Source organism: Olea europaea, unplaced genomic scaffold (genome assembly GCF_002742605.1).
Source record: "Olea europaea var. sylvestris unplaced genomic scaffold, O_europaea_v1 scaffold1205, whole genome shotgun sequence".
NCBI lineage: Eukaryota > Viridiplantae > Streptophyta > Magnoliopsida > Lamiales > Oleaceae > Olea > Olea europaea.
In genome coordinates, this window is record NW_019229473.1 from 90876 (window position 1) to 115529 (window position 24654).

The 24654-nt window shown below is 36.6% G+C and overlaps 2 protein-coding genes across 2 annotated transcripts in view; both read left to right on the top strand.

The window, feature by feature from the left end:
* LOC111374136 (DDT domain-containing protein DDR4-like) overlaps window positions 1–13349 on the top strand; it is a 16030-nt gene extending 2681 nt beyond the window's left edge. Inside the window, exons 3-12 of the mRNA XM_022996765.1 lie at window positions 2753–2839; window positions 2934–2971; window positions 3077–3158; window positions 7977–8083; window positions 8285–8441; window positions 10527–10619; window positions 10806–10929; window positions 11620–11662; window positions 11889–12077; window positions 12150–13349. Of these exons, the coding sequence (XP_022852533.1) occupies window positions 2753–2839; window positions 2934–2971; window positions 3077–3158; window positions 7977–8083; window positions 8285–8441; window positions 10527–10619; window positions 10806–10929; window positions 11620–11662; window positions 11889–12077; window positions 12150–12885 (1656 nt within the window). The 3' untranslated portion in view covers window positions 12886–13349. The remainder of the gene's footprint in view (window positions 1–2752; window positions 2840–2933; window positions 2972–3076; window positions 3159–7976; window positions 8084–8284; window positions 8442–10526; window positions 10620–10805; window positions 10930–11619; window positions 11663–11888; window positions 12078–12149) is intronic.
* Window positions 13350–16423: 3074 nt separating this feature from the next.
* On the top strand, window positions 16424–21786 carry LOC111374129 (DDT domain-containing protein DDR4-like; the record flags this gene model as incomplete). The annotated part of the gene is made up of 7 exons (XM_022996755.1): window positions 16424–16551; window positions 16753–16909; window positions 18962–19054; window positions 19241–19364; window positions 20055–20097; window positions 20322–20510; window positions 20583–21786. Coding segments are annotated over 7 exons (1470 nt in total), but the record flags the coding sequence as incomplete, so codon positions are not given.
* Window positions 21787–24654: the final 2868 nt, after the last annotated feature.

The window sequence follows — 24654 nt, forward strand, 5'->3', positions numbered from 1 at the left end:
CCCCCCTCTTGGGTGATGCTGGAGGAGTTAATCAGAAGTAGTAAGTTCTTGTGGGTAGGTTGTCTTCGGTAGTGGATACTCCTGTCCATTCTTTGCAGTAATAGTTGAAATGATAATTGGAATTTATTTGTTCCTCTTTGGCGGATGGATTTAGCAGAATTTCCTTTATGATTTCAGTTGAACAGAGAATCGAGTTGTAATCTATGTGCAAAAAATGGTTGTCCCCGAAGTAGAGTTCTTAAGGGTATTATGTTCTTGTGCAAAGACAGTGTTCACCTATATAATTGTGTCCCTTAAAAAGACCCTTATGGCCTTAAGAATTTGTGTAAAAGTATCTGCTATGAAAGGGTATGATAATTTGGTAAGTTATATATGATGGAATGAGGCGAGGAAGATGTCTTTTCAATGAACAGGCAACTGTAGTTTTGGGCAATAACTTTGTGTCACTTGTGCTAAAATCATGGCATGTTGGAAATAAGTTATTTCTCAATTTGGGCATTTGTTACATTGGAGCGACAAAGATCAAAAGATTGTCACAGATCTAACTGAATCATTTCAGGATCATACATACTGAAACACTTCACGGGAGGAACTACTTTTAAAGACTAAACATGGCCTCTTTTCTTTAATATACTCAACAATGTCCACTCACAATAATTTGTATTAGTTTTTTTTTTTTTTTTTTTTTTTTTTTTTTCTTTGGTCCCCAAAATTTTTTTTTTTTTTTTTTTTTTTTTTTTTTTTTTTTTTTTTTTTTTTTTTTTTTACCATAAATAAAACATATGGAGAATTGTTCATCTGCAAGTTGCAGTAGGAATAGGAATACCAAAAGAGATTCAAATTTTTGGAGTGCTTTGGTGGGGTTGAAATTCAAAATTATAATGACAATAACAATATTAAGGATATACGGAAAAAGAATGGCAAGAGAAGTAGACATGGGTGAAATTGGAGAAATTGAAAAGTGGATCAGATGTAGTGTTAGAGAGAGAGAGAGAGAGAGAGAACACAAACGAAGGGAAATCTTAGTAATTGGGAGAAAATTAGGGAAATTGGTTCAGTTTCCATATTTAAAATCACTTTTTTAACAGAAACACCTTTAAATGGAACCACAATTAAGTCTTGTGTGGTGAGGAAATAACACTTTGGTCTATTCTAGCCCTTAATGGCGACGCATTGACTTTTATGCAGTTTTTCTAAAAGATTGACCACTTTGATGACTTATTAATTAAGAAAATTAGTTTAATGACTAATTTGAAATTTCATAGTTCATAAAACTTAAGTGACAATAGATGAAATTAAGTCATAAATATATACATACACAAAAAAATAAAATTATAAAAACAAAAAAAAAATTAATTTTCATGTTAGAAATTCAAAGCAAATACAAATTCATGTTTGTCAATTGGATTTGTTATTCAAAATTTGTTTCAACACTTCAAAAATCAATATGTTCAAATAATTTGCTTTTTTTGTTCAAATTGATATTGTTTGGGCTTGTAGAAAAAAGGAATCTAGCTGATTTTATGCTAATAATGCTGTGCAACTTCTTGTACTCGATAAGTTGAGTTAGAAAATCAAATAAATGTAAAGAATGAGGTAAAAATTAATGACTTTGCTTGGGCCTACAATCAAATAAAAGGAAAGAATGAGGTAAACTGGAAACATTTAAAACTGGCTTTTGCTGGGCAGTTGGATAATTTAATTATCCCACAATGGAATATTGATAATGGCATTGAAGGAGGAGCATCTATTAAAGGAGCAGCGCTTGGGGTATATATCCATTCAGGCCTGCTTATGTAGTTCGCATGCCCTTATTATAGTTGAATTTTATTTTGGAAAAGAACATGGTAAACTGGTAAAACCATGATCTGTTTTCTGGGGTTCACTGTTAAATCGGCCGATTCAATGGTTCCCTTATCGATTTTTCTATTTCTGGTTATAACAAATAACCTGAACAGATTTTGGTCCGATTCCCCATTGAACCGGCTAGCCCAGTTTCGATTTTCGTAACATTACAAAATATAGTGCTAATTGGGGATTACAAGATAAATTTGGAAGGTGAATTAATACTCCCCTGAAATTGAGGGTGATGGATTAAGTGATTTTCTAATCAACAACAATTTTTCTTGATTTATTTTTATTTATTTATTTATTTTTTGGGTTTTTTTTTTTGGGGGGGAGGGGGGCTGGGAGGCTTAAACAAGGAGAACCTGATCAGTGAGTTTAGAGCTTCATCAACACAGCCAAGGATATAAGTTGGAGTCACATGCAGATAACTAGGAAGCCTAGGATCCTATTAGAAACTTAATGTGGACTTGGCTCTTTCCCCTAATGTTTGGCTTAGGTCTGTTTACATCATAAAAATTTCTTGATACTGGTGTAGGCAATTCAATTTTCTGTCAACTATTGGGTATTCTAGTTGTCAGTTGTCAATGCAACTTCGTCCACTTGTTTTCCCTTGGGGTAATTGGCCCTTACTTCAATATCATGATTATTTCATAATGTTTTTTTCTCTTATTAAGCTTTTTATAGTTGGTGAAGATGCTTATTTGGTTTCCTCTCATAAGAAAGTTCTCCAGTCGGCAGTGCAGATGCTTTATTATTTGTTTTACATCTAATGTTCTTGATTTGCATTATGTCTGTGTCTTTGTTTATCTCTATTATCATCGAGAAGTTCATGATGTATTTCCTCAGTATGTACCGTCTTCTATTACAACAGCTTTTCTTATCTTCATTGGTTGCTTTTCCATAGGCTATTCCTCCTGTCACTAGAATGGCGCTCGGACATGGTACTTGGATTACCATGTTGTGCAGAAAACTGAAAGATTGGTGGCATTGGGTAATTTAAGTACTAGATCGGTGAACAGACTTTTGATGAATGACTTAAATAAAACCAGCTTTCTAATGATACCAGTTGGATTTCTACATTGCAGGTTGCTGAGGGTGATCTACCTATTGTTGCATCACATGGGTGAGTAGATGTGCATCTTGAGAAAATTCTAAATATTTGTGCTTATTCTTTGGTTTTGGGAATGAGTTTGTCAAAAATATCTGATTTTGACTGATTTTATTATAGGGCCGAAATTGAGGCATACAATGTACTTGATCCTGGGATACGTGTGGTGATTCTGAAAGCATTATGCGATATTCGTGTTGCGGTATCTACTTGTTTGAATCATCTTTGCTTATTACTTTTTATCTTAATACTTATTCAACGTTAAAGTTTCTTCAAACTATTGCTTCATAGATGAAGTGAGTAGTTTGCTGCATTCTCAATGCAGTTAATTTAAGGCCCAACTATTTAGTATTCTTAATGCTGGGGAATGCTATTGACAACATTACAATCTAAGACGTGTAGACAGAGATTCGAGAACACACCAATGTGTGATTTTTTAAAATAGTAGGATGCGAACATGTCAATTTAAATTATTTAAAATTGTAACTTTTATATATGGTAACCACTACCCTTTCGATAAAATGAATACATTTTTTTAACTTTTAGCTTTGCATGTAGAAATCTTGAAGCAAAAGTGATTTTTTTTGTATTTAAATAATCCTGGGTCCAACTTTATATTACTATTGCCAGAGAGAAAAATGCACTTGGAGAGTGCTAGGGTCTAATAATATATGAGCGTGGCTTCATAAATAATAAGGGTAATTGCTATACTTGTGGAGAGAGATACTTCTATCTTTGAAGGTGAGAAAGACAATTGGTTCGAATAGAATTTTGAAGTACAAAAGTTTTTGGGCGAGGTGCATATCTTGTGGTTGACAAAACTATCCAATGAAATCTTAAAGGGTAGAAAGAAACGATATGGATGATTGAAGATCATTATGGTGTCCATATATAAAAATGAAGAGATGTGTAACATTATTCTAATTACATAGGTATAAAGCTCATGAGAAGATCATTATGGTGTCCATATATAAAAATGAAGAGATGTATAACATTATATTCTAATTACATGAGTATAAAGCTCATGAGTTATATTATGAAATTCTGGGAGACTTAACTGAACATATATTAAGGTCTAATTTAAAAGTCTTGATTTAATGTTGCAAATATCTACTATGGTAGCCATTTGCATATTTGGGAGGTTAATAGAAGTATATAGAAAAAAAAAAAAATGAAGAAGAAGAAGAAGAAGAAGAAGAAGAAGAAGAAGGGAATTCCACATGGTTTTTATCTGTGATTTTCAGATTTACCATTTAAGTACCAATGTTAACACGGATGCGAGTGTGGAGTTCATCATGAGTCTTTTCAATCAATAGAGGATATGACGAGAAATGGAAGGGAGGTGTTGTCGTGGGAGAAAGACGGTTGATGTTGCAGGAAGAGAAACCACTGGTGGTACTAGTGAATGAAACCCTAATTGAAAATAAAAATTGACTTCAAAGAGACTTGCCCACAATTTTTAAAGCATTAAAAAGCGATTTTTAACTGTTATTTTTGAAAAAGGTAGCAATAAATCAATTTTAAGCCATGAACCTAGCAATCTTTAACGTATGAAAACCAAGCCAATTTAATTATACATTTACCCCACTATATTCAGTTAACAGAGTTCAATCATCCAACTAGATAGTAACCTATGAAAAAAATTATACACACACACACACACACACACACACACACACACACACATATATATATATATATATATATTTTTTTTTTTTTTTTTTCAGTTTATAATTTAGTTCATTTTAAATTTATAATCTATCCCACACACATTTAAATATGTAATTTCTAAAAAAAATATGTTTGTGAGATGGATACACGGTTTTGAATTTTTCACTTTTTGGTTGTATCCTCGAGTCTTAGCGTGAAAAAAAAATGAAGAAAAAGAAAGAAAGAAGGATCCGACTCCTAAATATGTACTTATATTGGACACCTATACACCAGTCCAAGCAACATAAGTTTTTATTGGTTTGGAAAAAAGAACTAATAGGGTGTCTATGATGTTGATACAGTGTGTTGGAGAGATGAATTTCTTTAGATACATCAATATTTCAATTATGTATGACGGATCAACCATGAGTTTGAGTTATAGTAGTTGAAGCAATTAAGAAATTCCTACTGCTAGAAGCTTGCATCAAAGTTTATGCCCAAGGGTTTTATCTTTTGCCTTTTTTTGTGTGTGTGTGAAAATGAGGTGTCTTGGTGTAAATCAATCGTTGGTGACATCATTTTAGTTAATGAGACTACTGCGGGAATAAATTTTAAAGAATTTTGAAGTAATTTGTGTTTAAAGGTAATAGGTTAAGTAGAAAAGATGGAATATAGCGAGCTAATGGTAAAAGGGCTTAATCGGTTATCGAGGTGTTTTGCCCGTGTGAGGTAAGACTTAAGTCTGAAGGCATTTTAGTATAAACTTCAAGACAAACCAATAAAATATTTAAAAATATATAAAATTAAAAAAATATGTGCATAATAATCTTCAAACCATTTTAAACTCTATAAAAACACCCATTAACAAATTTAGAAGTCTAACTTACAAACGTAAAATATATCAATAAAGTAACAAATAATAAGTTCCCAAATTAGTGATCACGTGATAAAATTGTAGATTTTGCTAAAAGTAGAAACAACTTAGAAACCTTTTATATCATCACTAGTGATAGGATTTAAGGAATAAATAACATATTTGATTCCCCTATCATCCTTCTTGTCACTATTAGTTTATTGTTATTCTTGTCAATATCTTCCACTTTCAATAGTGCATTGCCTTCCCTTTTTGTTTCATGTAAAAGTAGATAACATGAAACAAAGATAACATGAAACAAAAACATTTGCACAATATTCTAAGCTATATAAAACTAGTCTAAAAAGCTAAGGTCGATCATAACATTTCTAGAAAAGGCAAGACAAACAGACGGACACTATAGTTGTTTTGGAGGCTTTACCTTGAAAAGAAAGTCTCTTAGTAAGTCAAGAAGTAAGTTTCAGTAAATAGAGGCGTATGCCTTACAATTGGCATTTAATTAAAGCCTTACATGAGACAGGAACCATTGCATAAACCTCAAATAGCTTTTCTAAACAGAGCTTGGAATTTCATTTTAGTCATAGTAGAACTGGGGATGATAACATAGTTACTATAGAATATCAGTTCTCACTGGGAGGAAGCGTTTTAGGTACTTTTTGTCATTGTTCCCCATTCCGATAGCAGTGGCAAAGAGACTAGAGAGGCTACAAAGAGAATTTCTATAGGCAGGGTTGGGAGAGGAGAGGAGACTCCATTTGGTCAATTGGGGAGTTGTTTGTTTGCCGATGAGGATGGGAGGTCTTGGGGTGAGGAGCCTTGTGTTGTTCAATAAAGCCTTATTAGGCAAGTGGTTGTGGCGATTTGGAGTGGAGAGGGACAGTTTCTGGAGAGATAATTGGGGTGAAGTATGGTGTGACTGATGGGGGATGGTGTACATTTGAGGATCGTGGTTCTTATGGGGTGAGCTTGTGGAGGTATATCCGACGGGGATGGAGTGCATTTTTGGACAAACTGAAGTTTGTGGTTGGAAATGGTAATGAGATTAAATTTTGGGATGATTGTTGGTGCGGAGATCAACCGCTGAAGGAGAGATTCCCTTCTTTGTATCGTATTGCCTCAGTGTCCACTGCCATGGTGAGTGATTCCTTAGACATTCATAATGGGAGTTATAGCTGGAATATAACTTTTGGGAGGGATCTTCAGGATTGGGAATTAGAAGATTATTCTCTATTTATGACCATTTTACATGAGGCCCAAATTCGAATTGGAGAGAGGGATTGCATCAGGTGGAGGACAGCACAGGATGGCATTTTTTCGGTTCGCTCATACTTTGGTTCCCTCATGGGATGTGTGAATAATTCATTTCCATGGAAGTTGGTTTGACAGTGTAAATTGCCTCATCGGGTGGCATTTCTATTGTGGACAGTTGTGAGGGGACAGGTCTCAACGGTAGATAATCTTCGTCGTAAAGGTTTTTATGCAACCGAGTGGTGTTATATGTGCAAGAAGGATGGGGAGACGATTGATCATTTGTTCATTCATTGTGATGGTGTACGTTGGATTTGGAACAGTATAATCAGTTCACAATCTATGGATTGGGTGATGCCTCGTCGTATAGAGGACGTGATACGGGTATGGCGTAGAAAACTTCGGGATAAGGATAGCAAATTAGTATGACACCTTATCCCGGGCTGCATTGTTTGGTGCGTGTGGAGAGAAAGGAACAACCGTTGCTTCGAAGACCAAATAAAGACAAGAGAGCAGATAAGAGAAACATTTTACTTTACCTTGTATTCTTGGTTTAATGCTGTGGCTAGAAATCCTGTAGATGGGTTGCCTAATTTCATGTTTTTCCTTAATAGCTTAAAGTGATTGTACACCCCCCGTGTATTCTCTTTTAAGTAATAAAATTATTTGATTACCTATCAAAAAAGTATGACAGTGGTTTTTCATTGCAAGACAACTTCTTAATTGAGTAGAGCTGATTTCCTCTCTTTAAAATTCTATTCTTTCCCCTCTTCTCTCTTCAACCATCTATGTTTTATACTACGAGTGTTGTTTCTTTTGAGTGGAAAACATGGTCAAAGGGGGGTGTCGACCAAATCTAACAGTCTGATGTGGTTGTGAATGATTTGTCAAACTGGATCTTCGAGCAGATGTATAGATGGATTGAAAGAAGTGCTGAGAAAAGGTTCATGTTTTTCATCTCAAATTTATTAGGAATAAAGTTTAGATATTTTCCTGTAGTTTTAAGGAGACCCAAGAGAGCTTAAATTTGTCCTGTATTGCTGAATACTGAACTATTTCTGGTACACCCTGGTAATGCATTTTTATAAGAATTCAAAACTCAAATGCATCAATACACGAAATTACTTTTGAAGTTTTAATTAAAAGATTTCATTCTAAAAACAGGCCAATGTGACTTCATTTTGGTAGTTTATTTTGTGTACCTTCTTCTGTGTGATGCTTAATTGATATAATGGTCTCATACTGCAGCAAGAAGATATTCGGAACTATATAGACAACTCAATAAAACATGGTGTCCACCTTTCCGCATTTCGCAAGGAACGCATCGGGGGTGATTCTCATGGAATTTCATATTGGTAACTTTCTTTCAGTAGCAAAATGCTCAGGTGTTATTCTTTGCATTTCCAGTATTCTATTGCACTCCAATATTATGAAGGGCCCCTAAAATTTGTGTCGGTTTCCATGATTAGTGAATTATATTTTCCCTCTCATGCATACATATATTCTATTGAATATTCTGATGAGAGAGTGCTCAGTAAAATATTTGTTTTTTGTAGGTATGAAGATGATCCTATCATAGGTCATCGACTGTATCGTGAAATTAGAAAGGTTGAGATAAAGAAAGGAAAAGGAAAAAATGTACCTCCTATTCCTCATTCATCTTACCAGTGGGAAGCAGTTTCTACTAATTTGGATGAATTCCAAACTGTTTCAGTAAGTCGTTGTGTTCGCTTTTTCTTGTCACCATTTAGTGCTTTAAGCGAATGCCAAATTCTTGTTTTATTTTTAATTTCTATTATTTTGATAAATTGATAAAAGTTTACAAATGGGGCAAAAAGCCCGTGTAAAAAGGTACAGAGAAATAACACTATAGTTAACTATCTTGTGAATCTTCTAGAGATTCGAGAATCTCCCTCCCTACCCTTAAAGCCCCCATAGATAAAAATAGAAAATAATAATAATTATTAATTCACCTCCCCAAATGAATTCTCCATCAAATTCCCTCCTAGTCGTAGAGGTAGGTACCTTGATGTATTTGCTTTCAACATGTCCTTCTAAAATAGTTGTCTTCCATGGAGTAAGCAGAGAGAATTATGTGAAGTAGATATAGCCTTTTTCTCTCCATTGATGTCCATTATTATCATTATCGAGATGCTTCTCAATAAAGCAAATAAAAAGGCCCTGAACAAGTTCAATGAAACCTAACCAGGTAATCATCAATACGAATGAACAATAACTATCGATGGTAGCATATGACACATTTTAGATTGTTCATATTTGAACAATCGACATAATTTATTGGTGGTTTATTTGTTTGAATTACATTGCCGAAAACCCTCATGAAATGATTGTCTTGCATAAAGTTGGAATAGAAACCAATTATGAATAGGGAATTTATTGTAACTTATTTTACTTATATATTCTAGTTTAATTCAGAAATAATATAGTAGGATTATTATTGTTTCCTTTTCCTTTCTATAATTAGGAATAGTTCTTTTATTTCCTTTCTTGGGTTGAATTGTACTATTATATATAAAGCTGATTGTCTATTAATAAAATCATTCAGCCTAAATTTCAAGTACGTATCAAAGCTTTGATTGTTCCTGTATCACTAAAACCTTGGCTGAATCCTTCGAGACCCACCCTCGACCTCTATTTTGCTCCAGCGACTCTACCTCTATTATGGTCTGGCGTCCTGTACCCTCTATTTTGCTCCAGCGAACCTCTGCCCTCTATTTTGCTCCGGAAAGCCTCTAACCCTTTGAAAACTAGGGTCTCGAAATCGGAGATATGAAAATTACGGTTTAAAATTGCAAACCCTAGAACCCACATCAAACCCTAATCTTTCAAAATACATCAAGATAGCTCCTTTTTACTGCATCACAAACTTCTATGAGGCTTTCAGTCATTGAATTTATGAGCCAAGGCTTGACTAAAGTGTCTTTTGCCTCCCGTTCATCATAACTTGGATTCTTCTCATTGAGTGCGACCTTCCGTCTGGTGATATAGCTTCTTCCTACTCGTATAGGCTATTAAATTACCAAGATAGTAGAGAAAAAGGTGAAATTAGCATATGAGTACTAAATCCATATTGTATAATATGTATATGAGTTTGTATTTTGTATTACAAATACGCTTGTCTTGTTAGTGTTTGGATTTAGGGATCAATAAGTGTAGAATTTAGACCACTGAGAAAATTGAAGGATGTGAAAATCGAAAATGGAGCAAGCACAATTAGAGGCAAATAGAAGCTGCAGAAAAAAAGAACATGGTCAATAGTGACTGAAAAAAGTATCTCAAGAAAGAAGGATGAACTTTAGCATATCTGATCAAGACAATCAGGGGAGAACTAGATAGGATCAAAATCCTAGTTTAGTGACCGGGGGGGGGGGATTAAAAACCACCATTCTTAACAATCTGTTACCTGTGAAATAGTTTGAGCCTCCATTGTCTACTTATTTTCTTGAAGACAATCTCTGATGTTCAGAAGAGCCTCCAATACTAGTTATCTTTATTTATAACAAATATTCTGCTTCTCATAAGTATCATGAAAATATGCATGATTAACAATGAAATATTGCATTGAGCCTTCTGAATGTTTCTTTTATGAGATATGCCTTAAATATCGAATGTGCATGAAACATTTCTTTTCACTTAGGTGCATCTTGGCCCTTCGAGACTCATTCGTCATGCTTGATGATCTTGGAACTTTACATGCTCACTGCCAAGCTTGGACTAGGAGTTTGCATTTTCTTTTGATGTTTCATATCTGTCCTGAATTTTACCCCTATTTTGCAGGACAAGCTCTTTTCAAGCGAAAATAGAACAGAGATTTCGGTTGGGAAGAAATTGAAAAATGACATGCTTCCTGAAATTGAGAAGGTCCATAAGGTGCTCTCTTATATTCCAATGATCTATTTTTATTTTTTTCCCTCTCATTTTGATCTTTTGGATTTTATACATAATAATCATTGGACCAAATTGAACCCTACCAATCCAGTCTGATCATCATTCTTTTCATTGGAAGAATTATTATCTCTTTGGTGTTATGTGCGCTAATATGTGCTCTTTGCACAGAGGAAAGAGAAACTGTTGAAGAAACAAAACAGGCAAGCTCTTATGCTGGATAACATGATAAACATGGATGGTTTTGTTGCTGGGCGCTCTCTCCGTGATAGAAAACCTGTGACTTATACTTTTGGTAAGACTATTGTAGTCCTCTCTTTACATAATTGTCTCCATCGATATGTAAGTGTTACTAGCTCCACTAAATTTGAAAGCTTTCCCTTTAACTTATTACTATTTGCTTTTTCTTTCATTAGCTGATATTCTAGGTTTCGTGTGGGAGAGGAAGTTTGTGCCTGTGTGAAACTAACTTTATGTCTTGATTTTATCGTGCAATTATTTACATACCATCTTTTTTTAAATCTGGAACTGCAGAGCTCAACTAGTTTTCTCAAGGTACCTGTTTTAGGGAGCTTGTTGGAAATGATTGTGGTTGTGAATTGAGCCTCCAATATATTGGGTCAGTTTTGTTTGTGGGTCCCATCCCATAGAAAAAGAAAGCCTAAAAGTTTCCAATAAGAATAAGTAGATAGCGAGCTGGTAAGTGACAGAGAGAGCACGTGTAGATAATGGTTGGATACTTAGTTTAGCCTTTTAGATATTAGATTTTCCTTGGACTTCCTACAACTCCGGGTTATAATATTTGTTTCCTGCAAAAGCTGTTCAACTTAAATAAAATGTGTGCCATTGATATTTTGGGCCTTTTCAGATGGACCATTTATTTTATATGCCCATCTTGCATAAGTTAATCAATGGCTCCAATTTGTTTCCATTTGAGGCCAATTATTCAATGTCTGATTATCATGTTATGCTGACGATTTTGCAGATGATTACGATCGATCAATTAATGATGCCATCAAGGTCACCAAGTATGAATCTTACTCCTAGATATTCTTTGATACTTTCATAGGGCTACAACTGCACATTCATTTTTGGACAAGTTCTTCTTTGCCTCTCTTAGAATGCCACCTTCATAGTGGAATCTCTCTTTTTCCACTTATATTTTCTTCTTTTCGTTTCCTTTTTTTTTTTTGCACGTGTGCCGACAGCTATAGGATTTGTTTTTACGTACCTCTTTGTTTGCTCTCACATCAGGAAGAAAGAGTCATCCCCAGAACATTTTCTTATAGAAGAAGAAGATTCTCTTGTCAAAAATGAAGTTTCGACAAATGGTAGATTGATTGGTCCTCCACAATATTCTCAGCATGAGTTAAATGCACTGTCTCCAAAATCTCCTGATGATGAGTTTTATGATGATCAACAAGCCGAGACACTGGAACGCAGGTACTCCATTCGTATTCTTTTTTCATTCTCCTTCATTGATCCATGACGAAACGATATTTTCATGAACTGTAGCAATCGTCGAAGGCAGAGGCCACAGCGGTATTCCACGGAAGAGTTCGTGGGAGCGGTCGCGTATAACGAGGCCGACTTTGACACTGATGATGACGATGTAGTTGGTGAAGTTGTATACAGTGAAGAATATCTAAGGGGACGAAAGAAGAGGAAAATGTCGAGTAGCTCAGAAGGAGACGAAGAGTATCACTTGGACGAAGAAAATCCTGAAGAGGAGGAAGAGGAAGAAGATGATATGTTAAGTGCAAGTGAGGAGAGTGATGGGCCTCACAGATACAAAACATTGCCGGGCCGTACTAGGAGGGAAACTAAATTGAGGTCAGTTGGTGAGCTCCAGTCAGGTCTTAGACGCAGTAAACGAGCAACCAGAAATCGCGTCAATTATAAGCAGTATGAGATGTCTGAATCTGAAACCGAATCAATGAAATCTGATAAGTCGAGTGCTTTAGATAAGCACTCTAATGCAAGTGATAACACAGAGTTTTCAATGGGAAGTCAATATTCTGATGAAGCCAGTGATAAGCAGGAGATTCTCATCAATCAGCCCATCGAAGAGCATCTCGAGGTGGGCAATAACGAGGAAACACATCCCCCAGAGAGATCAGATAGCACTGGTCAAAACGAAGTTGAAGGTGTAAGAAAAAGACGTTTTCTTGATCTAAATGAACTTGCTCCGGGTTCTGGCTTTGATGATGGTCCGAACTCCATGAAAGATGAAAATACAGACGACATCTGAAGTCTCCTTCCCGTCAACCTAAGCAAGGAATGTAGGTTTTTTTCTTGGAAAGCTGATTTGTACTCTACAAAGCGTCTAAATTTTGTGATAAATTCACTAAACAAAGGAATCAGAGATCGGAGCTCTACCTTTGCAAAATTAAAGCAACATCCTGCGTGCAGTTAATTTAGGTTTTCCTGCTGAGCCTCGTGGTGCTGAGAAAATTATATAGATTTAGTAGATTTTTAGCTCATCTACATGTAACCGAAAACAAATGAGTCATGGATAGGAAATTTGGTGGGAGTTCTATACTCTCTCTTATCCAGCCTCTGTAACATAAACCTCTTACCTGATATTGTAAGCAAAGATTTCTTTTAGACGTAGGCTCCCTGACTGTACTTCTCCGATGGTAGAAGTAAAAGCAATGGTCCAGTGAGTGACATAAGTGCTGGTCTGGTTGATGAAGTTTATGCATTTTCTTGGTTAGCATCCTGAATACCTTGGGATTAGATGTGTCAAAATGGGACGAACCTCCAGGGCCCTTTATCAACACCAATTGGATACAAATTCTTGGCTTTGGAACAAGTTTCAAAGGGGACCATGAAATCTTGACGATCTTCTCCACGAGGAGTCTTCAATATCATACGAAAAGCTCGAACAGCATTTTAAATAAAGAATAAAACTAAATGCCCTGGGCAAAATCCAGGGGGGCCAAGTAGCGGCCCTGGCCAAAGAGTACCCTTCTTAAATAAAAGGGTACTTGTACCCAAAACCAAGGAATTAGAACTTCTTCCTATCTGTATTTGTTCAGACGTGGATCAGCTTTAGAATTCTAATAAAGCTTGGTTTGATACTCTATAGTTAGTATTAAAAAGTGGAGCTTTCTGTAAAGCAAGCATTGTCGAATTTTCTGAAGCTACCAACACAAAGCAAACTACACTTACGTATTGAAGGGAAGATTTCAATGAACTGTGCTATACGACCCGCGATTTCACAGGGTGCCTTTTTTCTTGGCACAGAAAGGGACGTCGTGCGGCAATGGTCTGTTCCGCTAAACTACCTTCTGTCTTTTCTCGATCGCGTCGGAACGAAAGAAAATTTGATTACAATTTTGTAGAAAGCTTACAACAGAGAATTTAAATGCGTTGAAAGTAAATTGAACATTGATTGATGAAAATTGAACATTACAATTGACGAAAACAAAAAATTACAATTGCTGGTGCAGGGGACGGATACCAGTGAGCTTGAAAGGATTTTAAATGACTAATACCCCATATAATAGCATTCTGAACAAAAACCTAAGTGACAGGAGTAGACGTTTAAATGACGAGGAATCATACTAAATGTTTACGAATACCAGAGTTATTTTATAACTGAAATAACTATTACATTGAAAAGAAAATTAAAATTCAAACTTGAACTAATATTTACAATGTACGGTCGAAGTTGGGCAAACTGCGGTTGCGATTGTGTCAAGAGGCTAAGTAAAACTGAGGTCCTTGACATTTTCCCCCATTTGTTTTGGTAATATCCTCAGTGCCATCAATGTATAATATGTGTCAATTAATGGTTTGAAGGCTCCAATGTCCTTTTCTCTTTCCCAAGTATTCTCCTCCCTGCTGCATCCAATCCATTTGACCAAGTACTCTTGATGATCTTTTCTAGAAGCTTGAGTGATTTGATGGTCAAGAATAGCTTCAACAACCTTCTTTCCAGCTTTCTTCAGTTCAAACACAAGCCGTTTTAGCTCATTTCTAGATGCATCATCCTTATCTGTAAAGTATGGCTTCAGTACACTAACATAAAGGACCTTGTGAATTTTACACCATGAAGGAAACTCTATATGCGACTCTTCCAATCCTCTTCACGATGGATAATGGTCTAATATATTTTGGCTCCAATCTTGAGTCATTTCCTCTTGTCGGTTTATAAACATTTATGTCGAAAAGCTTAACCATTATCGGAAACAGTACTTTAGATTTACAGACTTTTTATACCATTTTTGAGCTTTCTCAAGATAATTCTGAGCAATTTCAATATTTCGTTTCCACTCTTGAGAAAAGTTCTTTGCTTGAGGAGACTTGGTACTTCGTTTGATTTCCAATGTATGAGGGAGTAGCGGTTGCTGGCCAGTAACAATCTAAAAAAGACTCTTATTGGTGGAAGAGCTCTTTTGGATATTGAAGCAAATCTGAGCCACATCCAAAAGTTTCACCTAATTTTCTGCGAAGTAGAGATAAAGTGCCGAAAATATTCTTCTAGCATGAAATTGAAGCGCTTTGTCTGTCCATCAGATTGTGGGTCAAAACTAGAACTCATGCTCAAAGTGAACCAAGAAGTTTGAACAACTCAGTTCAAAATATGCCCGCAAAACGAGGATCTCGATCATTGACGATGTCCTTAGGCAGTCCCTTGTATTTGACAATATGTTTAAAGAAGAGGTAAGTTGATATAATATAAATCAACTCAGGTAGGTCGAAAAGACGCCCTCACTTCGAGGAAGGAATAAAACAAAAAGAAACTTGAATTCGAGACAGCTATTCGAAAATAGTTCTTTGAGCTGTCTCTTCCACGGATACATACTTAGGCGCTACAATGAAAGTCGCGTATTTTGATAAACGGTCCACCACGACGATGATAGTGCGAAAATTCTCAACTTTTGGCAACCTAATAATGTAGTCCATCGATACACTTTCGAATGGCCAGGTTGGGACGGAAAGGGGCTCCAGCAAACCCTCATTTTTCTGATAATCTGTCTTATCTTGCTGACAAATAAGACAGATTTTTGTAAAGGTTGCAATGTCATCCCGCATTTGAGGCCAGTAGTATGCACGTTGCAGTAGTGCACAAGTGTGTTCCTCTCCGGGATGCCCTGTCCAACTCGTATAGTGATTCTGTAATTAGTGATTTCCTCAAATCTCCGCCCTTGGGAATATATAGGTGGTCTCCCTTTGTCTTCATTAGTTCTCCATCGAGTCAGAACTGTCGAGTTTTACCCTGCTTGATGAGGTCGACCAAATATTGAGTAGCCGGGTCCTTCTCCATAAGTGCCCGAATTTGATCTCTTGTGTTCCTGGTGACGACGCTCCCTGAAAGAGCAGCCACGGAGCAAATGGCAGCCAAATCGGCCCATTGACTAAGAGTATCAGCAACATGATTACTAGATTCGAGATGATACTTTAGCATAAAATTGAACTCTGAAAGAAATTCTTGTCAACGAGCCTGCTTGCTCGGTAGTTTTGGTTGGAACATGAAGTGACTAACCGCAGTGTTATCTGTCTTCACAATAAATGGAGACCCAAGCAAATCGTGACGACATCCCTTGAGACAGTTTTAAGGAGACCCAAGAGAGCTTAAATTTGTCCTGTATTGCTGAATACTGAACTATTTCTGGTACACCCTGGTAATGCATTTTTATAAGAATTCAAAACTCAAATGCATCAATACACGAAATTACTTTTGAAGTTTTAATTAAAAGATTTCATTCTAAAAACAGGCCAATGTGACTTCATTTTGGTAGTTTATTTTGTGTACCTTCTTCTGTGTGATGCTTAATTGATATAATGGTCTCATACTGCAGCAAGAAGATATTCGGAACTATATAGACAACTCAATAAAACATGGTGTCCACCTTTCCGCATTTCGCAAGGAACGCATCGGGGGTGATTCTCATGGAATTTCATATTGGTAACTTTCTTTCAGTAGCAAAATGCTCAGGTGTTATTCTTTGCATTTCCAGTATTCTATTGCACTCCAATATTATGAAGGGCCCCTAAAATTTGTGTCGGTTTCCATGATTAGTGAATTATATTTTCCCTCTCATGCATACATATATTCTATTGAATATTCTGATGAGAGAGTGCTCAGTAAAATATTTGTTTTTTGTAGGTATGAAGATGATCCTATCATAGGTCATCGACTGTATCGTGAAATTAGAAAGGTTGAGATAAAGAAAGGAAAAGGAAAAAATGTACCTCCTATTCCTCATTCATCTTACCAGTGGGAAGCAGTTTCTACTAATTTGGATGAATTCCAAACTGTTTCAGTAAGTCGTTGTGTTCGCTTTTTCTTGTCACCATTTAGTGCTTTAAGCGAATGCCAAATTCTTGTTTTATTTTTAATTTCTATTATTTTGATAAATTGATAAAAGTTTACAAATGGGGCAAAAAGCCCGTGTAAAAAGGTACAGAGAAATAACACTATAGTTAACTATCTTGTGAATCTTCTAGAGATTCGAGAATCTCCCTCCCTACCCTTAAAGCCCCCATAGATAAAAATAGAAAATAATAATAATTATTAATTCACCTCCCCAAATGAATTCTCCATCAAATTCCCTCCTAGTCGTAGAGGTAGGTACCTTGATGTATTTGCTTTCAACATGTCCTTCTAAAATAGTTGTCTTCCATGGAGTAAGCAGAGAGAATTATGTGAAGTAGATATAGCCTTTTTCTCTCCATTGATGTCCATTATTATTATTATCGAGATGCTTCTCAATAAAGCAAATAAAAAGGCCCTGAACAAGTTCAATGAAACCTAACCAGGTAATCATCAATACGAATGAACAATAACTATCGATGGTAGCATATGACACATTTTAGATTGTTCATATTTGAACAATCGACATAATTTATTGGTGGTTTATTTGTTTGAATTACATTGCCGAAAACCCTCATGAAATGATTGTCTTGCATAAAGTTGGAATAGAAACCAATTATGAATAGGGAATTTATTGTAACTTATTTTACTTATATATTCTAGTTTAATTCAGAAATAATATAGTAGGATTATTATTGTTTCCTTTTCCTTTCTATAATTAGGAATAGTTCTTTTATTTCCTTTCTTGGGTTGAATTGTACTATTATATATAAAGCTGATTGTCTATTAATAAAATCATTCAGCCTAAATTTCAAGTACGTATCAAAGCTTTGATTGTTCCTGTATCACTAAAACCTTGGCTGAATCCTTCGAGACCCACCCTCGACCTCTATTTTGCTCCAGCGACTCTACCTCTATTATGGTCTGGCGTCCTGTACCCTCTATTTTGCTCCAGCGAACCTCTGCCCTCTATTTTGCTCCGGAAAGCCTCTAACCCTTTGAAAACTAGGGTCTCGAAATCGGAGATATGAAAATTACGGTTTAAAATTGCAAACCCTAGAACCCACATCAAACCCTAATCTTTCAAAATACATCAAGATAGCTCCTTTTTACTGCATCACAAACTTCTATGAGGCTTTCAGTCATTGAATTTATGAGCCAAGGCTTGACTAAAGTGTCTTTTGCCTCCCGTTCATCATAACTTGGATTCTTCTCATTGAGTGCGACCTTCCGTCTGGTGATATAGCTTCTTCCTACTCGTATAGGCTATTAAATTACCAAGATAGTAGAGAAAAAGGTGAAATTAGCATATGAGTACTAAATCCATATTGTATAATATGTATATGAGTTTGTATTTTGTATTACAAATACGCTTGTCTTGTTAGTGTTTGGATTTAGGGATCAATAAGTGTAGAATTTAGACCACTGAGAAAATTGAAGGATGTGAAAATCGAAAATGGAGCAAGCACAATTAGAGGCAAATAGAAGCTGCAGAAAAAAAGAACATGGTCAATAGTGACTGAAAAAAGTATCTCAAGAAAGAAGGATGAACTTTAGCATATCTGATCAAGACAATCAGGGGAGAACTAGATAGGATCAAAATCCTAGTTTAGTGACCGGGGGGGGGGGATTAAAAACCACCATTCTTAACAATCTGTTACCTGTGAAATAGTTTGAGCCTCCATTGACTACTTATTTTCTTGAAGACAATATCTTTATTTATAACAAATATTCTGCTTCTCATAAGTATCATGAAAATATGCATGATTAACAATGAAATATTGCATTGAGCCTTCTGAATGTTTCTTTTATGAGATATGCCTTAAATATCGAATGTGCATGAAACATTTCTTTTCACTTAGGTGCATCTTGGCCCTTCGAGACTCATTCGTCATGCTTGATGATCTTGGAACTTTACATGCTCACTGCCAAGCTTGGACTAGGAGTTTGCATTTTCTTTTGATGTTTCATATCTGTCCTGAATTTTACCCCTATTTTGCAGGACAAGCTCTTTTCAAGCGAAAATAGAACAGAGATTTCGGTTGGGAAGAAATTGAAAAATGACATGCTTCCTGAAATTGAGAAGGTCCATAAGGTGCTCTCTTATATTCCAATGATCTATTTTTATTTTTTTTCCTCTCATTTTGATCTTTTGGATTTTATACATAATAATCATTGGACCAAATTGAACCCTACCAATCCAGTCTGATCATCATTCTTTTCATTGGAAGAATTATTATCTCTTTGGTGTTATGTGCGCTAATATGTGCTCTTTGCACAGAGGAAAGAGAAACTGTTGAAGAAACAAAACAGGCAAGCTCTTATGCTGGATAACATGATAAACATGGATGGTTTTGTTGCTGGGCGCTCTCTCCGTGATAGAAAACCTGTGACTTATACTTTTGGTAAGACTATTGTAGTCCTCTCTTTACATAATTGTCTCCATCGATATGTAAGTGTTACTAGCTCCACTAAATTTGAAAGCTTTCCCTTTAACTTATTACTATTTGCTTTTTCTTTCATTAGCTGATATTCTAGGTTTCGTGTGGGAGAGGAAGTTTGTGCCTGTGTGAAACTAACTTTATGTCTTGATTTTATCGTGCAATTATTTACATACCATCTTTTTTTAAATCTGGAACTGCAGAGCTCAACTAGTTTTCTCAAGGTACCTGTTTTAGGGAGCTTGTTGGAAATGATTGTGGTTGTGAATTGAGCCTCCAATATATTGGGTCAGTTTTGTTTGTGGGTCCCATCCCATAGAAAAAGAAAGCCTAAAAGTTTCCAATAAGAATAAGTAGATAGCGAGCTGGTAAGTGACAGAGAGAGCACGTGTAGATAATGGTTGGATACTTAGTTTAGCCTTTTAGATATTAGATTTTCCTTGGACTTCCTACAACTCCGGGTTATAATATTTGTTTCCTGCAAGAGCTGTTCAACTTAAATAAAATGTGTGCCATTGATATTTTGGGCCTTTTCAGATGGACCATTTATTTTATATGCCCATCTTGCATAAGTTAATCAATGGCTCCAATTTGTTTCCATTTGAGGCCAATTATTCAATGTCTGATTATCATGTTATGCTGACGATTTTGCAGATGATTACGATCGATCAATTAATGATGCCATCAAGGTCACCAAGTATGAATCTTACTCCTAGATATTCTTTGATACTTTCATAGGGCTACAACTGCACATTCATTTTTGGACAAGTTCTTCTTTGCCTCTCTTAGAATGCCACCTTCATAGTGGAATCTCTCTTTTTCCACTTATATTTTCTTCTTTTCGTTTCCTTTTTTTTTTGCACGTGTGCCGACAGCTATAGGATTTGTTTTTACGTACCTCTTTGTTTGCTCTCACATCAGGAAGAAAGAGTCATCCCCAGAACATTTTCTTATAGAAGAAGAAGATTCTCTTGTCAAAAATGAAGTTTCGACAAATGGTAGATTGATTGGTCCTCCACAATATTCTCAGCATGAGTTAAATGCACTGTCTCCAAAATCTCCTGATGATGAGTTTTATGATGATCAACAAGCCGAGACACTGGAACGCAGGTACTCCATTCGTATTCTTTTTTCATTCTCCTTCATTGATCCATGACGAAACGATATTTTCATGAACTGTAGCAATCGTCGAAGGCAGAGGCCACAGCGGTATTCCACGGAAGAGTTCGTGGGAGCGGTCGCGTATAACGAGGCCGACTTTGACACTGATGATGACGATGTAGTTGGTGAAGTTGTATACAGTGAAGAATATCTAAGGGGACGAAAGAAGAGGAAAATGTCGAGTAGCTCAGAAGGAGACGAAGAGTATCACTTGGACGAAGAAAATCCTGAAGAGGAGGAAGAGGAAGAAGATGATATGTTAAGTGCAAGTGAGGAGAGTGATGGGCCTCACAGATACAAAACATTGCCGGGCCGTACTAGGAGGGAAACTAAATTGAGGTCAGTTGGTGAGCTCCAGTCAGGTCTTAGACGCAGTAAACGAGCAACCAGAAATCGCGTCAATTATAAGCAGTATGAGATGTCTGAATCTGAAACCGAATCAATGAAATCTGATAAGTCGAGTGCTTTAGATAAGCACTCTAATGCAAGTGATAACACAGAGTTTTCAATGGGAAGTCAATATTCTGATGAAGCCAGTGATAAGCAGGAGATTCTCATCAATCAGCCCATCGAAGAGCATCTCGAGGTGGGCAATAACGAGGAAACACATCCCCCAGAGAGATCAGATAGCACTGGTCAAAACGAAGTTGAAGGTGTAAGAAAAAGACGTTTTCTTGATCTAAATGAACTTGCTCCGGGTTCTGGCTTTGATGATGGTCCGAACTCCATGAAAGATGAAAATACAGACGACATCTGAAGTCTCCTTCCCGTCAACCTAAGCAAGGAATGTAGGTTTTTTTCTTGGAAAGCTGATTTGTACTCTACAAAGCGTCTAAATTTTGTGATAAATTCACTAAACAAAGGAATCAGAGATCGGAGCTCTACCTTTGCAAAATTAAAGCAACATCCTGCGTGCAGTTAATTTAGGTTTTCCTGCTGAGCCTCGTGGTGCTGAGAAAATTATATAGATTTAGTAGATTTTTAGCTCATCTACATGTAACCGAAAACAAATGGGTCATGGATAGGAAATTTGGTGGGAGTTCTATACTCTCTCTTATCCAGCCTCTGTAACATAAACCTCTTACCTGATATTGTAAGCAAAGATTTCTTTTAGACGTAGGCTCCCTGACTGTACTTCTCCGATGGTAGAAGTAAAAGCAATGGTCCAGTGAGTGACATAAGTGCTGGTCTGGTTGATGAAGTTTATGCATTTTCTTGGTTAGCATCCTGAATACCTTGGGATTAGATGTGTCAAAATGGGACGAACCTCCAGGGCCCTTTATCAACACCAATTGGATACAAATTCTTGGCTTTGGAACAAGTTTCAAAGGGGACCATGAAATCTTGACGATCTTCTCCACGAGGAGTCTTCAATATCATACGAAAAGCTCGAACAGCATTTTAAATAAAGAATAAAACTAAATGCCCTGGGCAAAATCCAGGGGGGCCAAGTAGCGGCCCTGGCCAAAGAGTACCCTTCTTAAATAAAAGGGTACTTGTACCCAAAACCAAGGAATTAGAACTTCTTCCTATCTGTATTTGTTCAGACGTGGATCAGCTTTAGAATTCTAATAAAGCTTGGTTTGATACTCTATAGTTAGTATTAAAAAGTGGAGCTTTCTGTAAAGCAAGCATTGTCGAATTTTCTGAAGCTACCAACACAAAGCAAACTACACTTACGTATTGAAGGGAAGATTTCAATGAACTGTGCTATACGACCCGCGATTTCACAGGGTGCCTTTTTTCTTGGCACAGAAAGGGACGTCGTGCGGCAATGGTCTGTTCCGCTAAACTACCTTCTGTCTTTTCTCGATCGCGTCGGAACGAAAGAAAATTTGATTACAATTTTGTAGAAAGCTTACAACAGAGAATTTAAATGCGTTGAAAGTAAATTGAACATTGATTGATGAAAATTGAACATTACAATTGACGAAAACAAAAAATTACAATTGCTGGTGCAGGGGACGGATACCAGTGAGCTTGAAAGGATTTTAAATGACTAATACCCCATATAATAGCATTCTGAACAAAAACCTAAGTGACAGGAGTAGACGTTTAAATGACGAGGAATCATACTAAATGTTTACGAATACCAGAGTTATTTTATAACTGAAATAACTATTACATTGAAAAGAAAATTAAAATTCAAACTTGAACTAATATTTACAATGTACGGTCGAAGTTGGGCAAACTGCGGTTGCGATTGTGTCAAGAGGCTAAGTAAAACTGAGGTCCTTGACATTTTCCCCCATTTGTTTTGGTAATGTCCTCAGTGCCATCAATGTATAATATCTGTCAATTAATGGTTTGAAGGCTCCAATGTCCTTTTCTCTTTCCCAAGTATTCTCCTCCCTGCTGCATCCAATCCATTTGACCAAGTACTCTTGATGATCTTTTCTAGAAGCTTGAGTGATTTGATGGTCAAGAATAGCTTCAACAACCTTCTTTCCAGCTTTCTTCAGTTCAAACACAGGTCACTTTGGCTCATTTCTAGATGCGTCCTCCTTCTCTGCAAAGTATGGCTTCAGCACACTAACATAAATGACCTTGTGGATTTTACAACATGAAGGGAGTTCAACTCTGTATGCAACTCTTCCAATCCTCTTCAAGATGGGTAATGGTCAAATATATTTTGGCGCTAATCTTGAGTCCTTTCCTCTTGTCGGTTTGTACACATTTTTGTCTGGAAGCTTAACCATTACCAGATCTCCAACATTGAATTCAAGAGAACGATGCTTTAGATCTGCAGACTTTTTGTACCGTTTCTAAGCTTTCTCAAGATAACTCCGAGCAATTTCAATATTTCGTTTCCATTCTTGAGAAAAGTTCTTCGCTTGAAGAGACTTGGTACTTTGTTCGATATCCACTGTATGAGGGAGTAGCGGTTGCTGGCCAGTAACAATCTAAAAAAGACTCTTATTGGTGGAAGAGCTCTTTTGGATATTGAAGCAAATCTGAGCCACATCCAAAAGTTTCACCTAATTTTCTGCGAAGTAGAGATAAAGTGCCGAAAATATTCTTCTAGCATGAAATTGAAGCGCTTTGTCTGTCCATCAGATTGTGGGTCAAAACTAGAACTCATGCTCAAAGTGAACCAAGAAGTTTGAACAACTCAGTTCAAAATATGCCCGCAAAACGAGGATCTCGATCATTGACGATGTCCTTAGGCAGTCCCTTGTATTTGACAATATGTTTAAAGAAGAGGTAAGTTGATATAATATAAATCAACTCAGGTAGGTCGAAAAGACGCCCTCACTTCGAGGAAGGAATAAAACAAAAAGAAACTTGAATTCGAGACAGCTATTCGAAAATAGTTCTTTGAGCTGTCTCTTCCACGGATACATACTTAGGCGCTACAATGAAAGTCGCGTATTTTGATAAACGGTCCACCACGACGATGATAGTGCGAAAATTCTCAACTTTTGGCAACCTAATAATGTAGTCCATCGATACACTTTCGAATGGCCAGGTTGGGACGGAAAGGGGCTCCAGCAAACCCTCATTTTTCTGATAATCTGTCTTATCTTGCTGACAAATAAGACAGATTTTTGTAAAGGTTGCAATGTCATCCCGCATTTGAGGCCAGTAGTATGCACGTTGCAGTAGTGCACAAGTGTGTTCCTCTCCGGGATGCCCTGTCCAACTCGTATAGTGATTCTGTAATTAGTGATTTCCTCAAATCTCCGCCCTTGGGAATATATAGGTGGTCTCCCTTTGTCTTCATTAGTTCTCCATCGAGTCAGAACTGTCGAGTTTTACCCTGCTTGATGAGGTCGACCAAATATTGAGTAGCCGGGTCCTTCTCCATAAGTGCCCGAATTTGATCTCTTGTGTTCCTGGTGACGACGCTCCCTGAAAGAGCAGCCACGGAGCAAATGGCAGCCAAATCGGCCCATTGACTAAGAGTATCAGCAACATGATTACTAGATTCGAGATGATACTTTAGCATAAAATTGAACTCTGAAAGAAATTCTTGTCAACGAGCCTGCTTGCTCGGTAGTTTTGGTTGGAACATGAAGTGACTAACCGCAGTGTTATCTGTCTTCACAATAAATGGAGACCCAAGCAAATCGTGACGACATCCCTTGAGACA